The sequence below is a fragment of the Drosophila biarmipes genome, chromosome X (genome assembly GCF_025231255.1).
Source record: "Drosophila biarmipes strain raj3 chromosome X, RU_DBia_V1.1, whole genome shotgun sequence".
NCBI classification, from domain to species: domain Eukaryota; kingdom Metazoa; phylum Arthropoda; class Insecta; order Diptera; family Drosophilidae; genus Drosophila; species Drosophila biarmipes.
Window position 1 is genome coordinate 22507307 of NC_066611.1, and position 5630 is coordinate 22512936.

The 5630-nt window shown below is 54.1% G+C and overlaps 3 protein-coding genes across 4 annotated transcripts; 2 read left to right on the top strand and 1 right to left on the bottom strand.

Annotated features, from left to right (window-relative positions):
- The first annotated feature begins 111 nt into the window (after positions 1–111).
- LOC108023352 (putative sulfiredoxin) lies at positions 112–1336 on the top strand. 2 transcript variants are annotated; one of them, XM_017092697.3, is made up of 3 exons: positions 112–359; positions 515–671; positions 1055–1336. In XM_017092697.3, the coding sequence occupies exons 1-3, from the start codon at positions 136–138 to the stop codon at positions 1265–1267; spliced, it is 594 nt and encodes a 197-aa protein (XP_016948186.1). In that variant the 5' UTR covers positions 112–135; the 3' UTR covers positions 1268–1336. The 2 variants fall into 2 exon arrangements, with proteins under 2 accessions (XP_016948186.1, XP_016948188.1); XM_017092699.3 differs by having other exon boundaries at positions 200–359; positions 534–671.
- Positions 1337–1397: 61 nt separating this feature from the next.
- Positions 1398–3824, bottom strand: LOC108023349 (actin-related protein 8). Its single transcript, XM_017092693.3, has 3 exons — positions 3714–3824; positions 3074–3659; positions 1398–3004 (listed from the first exon to the last, which is right to left on the bottom strand). Exons 1-3 carry the CDS (start codon positions 3716–3718, stop codon positions 1784–1786), a joined length of 1812 nt encoding a protein of 603 aa, XP_016948182.1. The 5' UTR covers positions 3719–3824; the 3' UTR covers positions 1398–1783.
- Positions 3825–3899: 75 nt separating this feature from the next.
- Positions 3900–5573, top strand: LOC108023350 (cytoplasmic 60S subunit biogenesis factor ZNF622). Its single transcript, XM_017092694.3, has 3 exons — positions 3900–4534; positions 4719–5081; positions 5158–5573. The coding sequence occupies exons 1-3, from the start codon at positions 4013–4015 to the stop codon at positions 5506–5508; spliced, it is 1236 nt and encodes a 411-aa protein (XP_016948183.1). The 5' UTR covers positions 3900–4012; the 3' UTR covers positions 5509–5573.
- Positions 5574–5630: the final 57 nt, after the last annotated feature.

Here is a 5630-nt window from a genome sequence, read left to right on the forward strand (position 1 = left end):
AGGCACCGCAGCCCCCTCATTAACATAGTATATAATGTATTTTGAATTTCGTCTTCATTCGCTTTTATCGCACTGGCAATACTGGCCGTCTTTGTGTGTGTGTGTGTGTGTGTGTGCTTGTGGGTGGTGGGGGGTATGATTATGCATAAAAAACAACAAGTTGCTGCAGCAAAACATATAGCGGTAAACGAACCCACACTTGGGCAGAGTGTACGTACGAAAACAAGTTTCGACGCCGCAAAAATCGTTCATTTGGCCGCCATGGAGTTCATTAGCCAGTGCATTCGACTGGCGAGCAGACGCGCCACCGGATTCAGACCAATCCTGCACAGAAATCGGAGCAGCTTCGTCCAAAAACAGTAAGCTTTTCTCTGGTTTTGTGGCAGCCGCAAGGGGTATCTGTGTGTGTGTGGGTGGCTGGGCCGGCGGGGCAGAGTTGCCACCCACACGCACAGTGATAACGATGTTTTACACCTCGTCATATTTCACTGGTGAAATTTCACAACTGGCCAAGATTTGTAACCCATCGACAGGCACACAGCAGCATGGACACCACCATCCACTCCGCGGGCATTGGAGAGATCCACATGGTTCCGATGAGCGTGATCCAGAGGCCCATACCCTCAGTTCTGGACGAGAAGAAGGTGCAATCCCTGATGGAAACCATTAAGGTGGGTGCCAGTACCTCGAATAAGATAGGGGAGGGTACGAGGAAAGTACCCAGACATGGTGAAAGGTGTACCATATTTCTATACGGATCTTAACTTTTGAAATTATAAAGCAAAGGATCATAGGTGATGGTATAGGCAATGAAAAGTATGTAAACTCAACTCTCAACAATGTACAACTAATTTCAACTGAAATTGGTGAACCTTTGGTATTAATTTGGCATAAAAATGTAAATTCTTATCTTATTAACATAAAAGTTACATACACTTATCGCACCCAAATGGGTCAAACTACTAAAAATAGGTTACTTTGTCTAACGAATACCATGTACCGGTTACTTGCTTCACTGGTTAGTCACCACTGACGTTTTCCCCTCCTTCCCCAGGGCGAGAGCAGCGAGGACGAGGTGCCCCCCATCGATCTGCTCTGGATCTCAGGTAGCGAGGGTGGCGACTACTACTTCAGCTTCGGCGGATGCCACCGGTTCGAGGCCTACAAGCGGCTCCAGCGGGAGGCAATCAAGGCGAAGCTGGTGAGGTCCACCTTGGGAGACCTGTACCACTACATGGGCTCCAGTGCACCCAAGTATCTGGCCTGATCTTATGTTTTCTGTGTTCTGTTTTTTATATGGCAAATGCATTTTCGTTGATTTATTTTTGATAAGAAAGTCGCGTTTCACTTATCGCCGGATAAAGGTCGAGTTTCACGGACAAAGCAATGACTTTAGCTTTATTCTTCTTTGTTTTGTTTATTATTTTTTTGGCAATCGTTAAATTTGCGTATATACTGCACTTATCGCTGGACTCTGAATTTGTTTACCTAATCTCTGATACAAAATAATATAGTTCCAAATACACAAGCGAGCTGAACAAAAACAGGCTCAGGGGCCCGAATTTATATTGCGTATTTGGTTGAAGTGCCTTAAAACAAACAAATACTATTTTTTATGACATGAATCTAAGGTTTTCTTGAGGACAATTAACGCCTTGGTGGGCACTTTGGCCTCCTGCTGATCCTACGCTACTCCTATATTCACTTCGACTGCACTCTACTATTAACAATTACAAGTTCCCTAAACATATTCGAAATGCAATGGGCGTGGGTTGGTGGCATCTCACCAGAGGAAGGGCGATCGCTCGCGGAGTATCCGTAGTCCGTAACGCTGCCAGTCGTGTTGCGATATCCACAGTTCGCGGGCACTCTCCAGCACGGACATAATGGCCGCTCCCTTCCACGCCACCATGCCCGCGTCCATGCCCTTGGTGAAGACGTTCACCTCGGTGTCGGAGGGCTGAATCTGCTGGCTAATACGGTGCTCCAGCCAGGCGGCCAGGCCCGGTAGCTTGGCACTGCTGCCCACGAGCAGAATGGAGCCGAACATCTTGCGCTTCGTCTCGTAGCTGGACAGCCGGTTGATGGCTCGGATTACGGCCTGGTCCAGCGGCAACACTTGTCCCTGGGCGTTGTGGTAGCTGCCATTCGTGTTTGGATGCCCTGCCTGCGGTGGCGGGCAGTTGCTGTTGGCTTCGTCCTGATCCACCACTATCAGCTCCTCGTCGTCAGCGGTCACGGGCAGATGAGGGCGTGGCTGGGATCCGGGGCCTAAGAGCATGTTATCGCCACCCTTTACACCATTCTTCCGGCCCGTCTCCTTGAGATACTCCGCATCGAAGCAGTCCTCGCAGTCGTACTGCTCCTGCGCCGCCAGTTGAGTGCAAACCGCTCTCGTGCGGCCCGTGATGTTTAGGAGCTCCGTGTGGAAGAGGGCCAGGGGTGCCATGATGGCCTCATCCCCGACCTGTATGGTGTAGCGCAGCCACTGACCGTTCTGCTTGCGCAGATTGAAGTGCTTCTCCTGAGCGCCACAAACGCTGGCATTCAGATGACAGAACTTCTCCTTGAGCTCATCCAGTAGATGGGCATCCACATAGCTGTCCTGGACGTTGCACTCGCGGTAGGGAAAGCCGCACTTGCGCAGCAGCAAAAGGAGCACCTGGTCCAGGTCGCCGCCGCCGTAAGGCAGTCTCACCCTCGCATCCAGCTGGGAAATGCCGTCCTCGATGCAGGCGATGGAGGTCTTCTGCGCCCCAATGTCCACCACACAGCCGTAGCCAATGCCGGCGCCATAGGTGGAGGCCACGCTGTCCTGGACGAGGAAGCAGCGCCGGAAGCCCAAGCGCTGCAGCAGCAGGGTCATGAACTCGCGCAAATGCCGCCGCACATAGACATCGTTGACCACCAAAACGGCGCAGTGGGTGCCCAGTTCACGCAGCGGGATCTTTAGGCGGGCCTCCAGGGCGTACGACCAGATGCGCTCCAAATGCTGCAGACTGGCCTGCGAACAGGGCGTTTGTTAGTAAGTCACCAGGTTGGAAGTTGGTTGGGTTTCTCTGCAAAGCCTCACCTGCAGCGAGCCGCCCTTCGCCTTATGCACATTCAGCTCGCCCCTTTGCATGGGAAAATTAATGTCGTAGTCCCGGGCATCGAGGGCGCTGAGTCGCAGGATCTTGTCGTCGAAGAGGACGGGCGCCTGGCGGTCCAGCCAGGGATCCTCTGCAGGCTGGCCACTTGGCGGCGGCACCTTCTCGGCCTGGCTGCTCCGGTTGAAGTGGGCCAGCTGCTGCGGTGGTGTGGCTACCCGGAGGCGATTCTTTTCATCGACGACGCAGTGCTGCAGGATGCGCGACACCGCCAGGCGCTGCTCCTCGAAATCCACCATCATGGCTGTATTGACGTTGTCCAGCGGCGGCAGAAGGGGATCATGATGCGGATGGTCTCCAGTTGTGACCCCCTGACGCCGCCGGTAGGCCACCGCATGGAGCAGGGTCAGCGGATTCAAGTCGGCCGCCCTGCCGATCCTCAGATGCTGTGATCCCGGATGGATCACGATGATCTTAGGCGCCTCCAGGGGCTGTGCCTGCGGCTGGGGCAGTCCCATTGGCGGGGGAGCCGGCAGGCGGCCACTGCTGGTGCTGCTGGCACGTGATCGTCTGCAGGAGGGAGCACTGTAGGCAAGGCATCCTGCGACGCGCAATTCTACTCACTGCATGCTTCGCTGTCCTAGACTCGGATCCTCCGATCCTGGGATATGAAACGCCGGAAAACCGGGAAAACAACAGCAGTGTGAGACCGTTTTCAGACGGGACAAAGAAGCCGAAAAGTTCACATTTTGATTAGTATTTTTGCACTTCGCTAGCGAGGCTGGTCACACTGCCAAGAACGTGGTTTGTTTGCTAATGATCATTAGCAGCTTCATTATCAGCAGATCGGAGACTACTTGTGAAATACGCCATTCCAGTTGAATCGAAATCCAAAAGCCACACGACAGCAATCCCAGCCAGAAATGTCGCACTTCACCTGCCTGAACTGCGATGCCCGCTTCGCCAGCGCGGACGTGCAGCGGGATCACTACAAGACCGACTGGCACCGCTACAACCTGAAGCGCAGGGTGGCGCAGCTGCCCCCGGTGACCGCCGAGGAGTTCCAGCAGCGTGTGCTGAGCGCCCGCAGCGCCACGGACGCGGCCCTCGAGGAGCAGAACCTGAGTGTTTACTGCCACGCCTGCAGGCGGCAGTTCGCTAGCCAGAAGGCCCACGACAATCACCTGAACAGCCGAAAGCACAAGGAGCTGCTGGTCCGTTACGAGCGGGATCAGATGGCTGCCAGTGGCGGCAGCGCCAGCACCACGGCCTCCGTCTGCACGCGCAGCGTCGTTGAGCCACGCCCCCATCCCGCCCTGGTTGCGGCCGCCGCTGGCAAGGGTCGCTTGGCCTTCGCAGAGCGAGTGGCCAAGGCGGATGCTAATGAGGACGAGGAGATGGAGGACGTTGACGACGATGAATTTGAGGACATCGAGGAGGAGGAGGTAGGGGCACTGCATCCTATTCCAGGCTATCCTGAGGATCTCTGGTCCACAAGGGATTTAAGCGTCCTATTCGTATTACATTTTAGAGAATGTTCTTACTGCTACTAAGATTTTCTACGGCAGATTTAGATATATGCACTTCTGTTATTATTGGTTAACGGTTAAATGGAATTTCCCCTTGCAGGTTGACTCTGATGAGTGGGACAAGATACCCGAGAATCCGCTGACAGAATCCGACTGCCTGTTCTGCACACACGCCAGCGAGGATATGGTCGAGAACCTGAAGCACATGTCAGTGGCCCACTCGTTCTTCATCCCGGACACCGAGTACTGCACCGACCTCGAGGGCCTGCTCTACTACCTGGGCGAGAAGGTGGCCAACTACTTCATCTGCCTGTTCTGCAACGATCGCGGCAAAACCTTCTACTCCCTGGACGCGGTGCGCAAGCACATGGTCGACAAGGGCCACTGCCAGATGCTGCACGAGGGAGTGGCTCTGGCCGAGTACGCGGAGTACTACGACTACAGCAGCAGTTACCCGGACAACGTGAGTGATCTGCCGAAGCTATGTGCTCCTACTTAAGTTTACTCACCCGTTCACTTTTTCCTCTTGACCCACTCAGAAAGAAGGCATGGACATTGACGACGAGGTGGTGCCGGAGCTGCTCGACGGCGATGAGTACCAGTTGGTGCTGCCCTCCGGCGCAGTCATAGGCCATCGCTCCCTGCTCCGCTACTACCGGCAGCACCTGCGGCCGGAACGCGCCGTGGTTATCCAGAAGTCAGACCGCAGGTTGCATCGCGTGCTTAGCGAGTACCGCGCTCTGGGATGGACGCACACCCAGCAGCTGTCTGCCGCTCGCAAGGCTCGGGACATCCATCTGATGAAACGCGTCCAGTCCAAGTGGCAGATGAAGCTGGGCTGCAAGGCCAACAAGCTGCAGAAGCACTACCGGGCCCAAGTTCTAATGTAGACATCAAGCTTATGCTTGTTATTGCCACGTGTACAATAAAAACAGTCGAGTTTTGCTTAAATTAAGCATATTTGTTTGCTTTTTATATTACTAACGATTTCTCGTCAAATAAAATTACATAA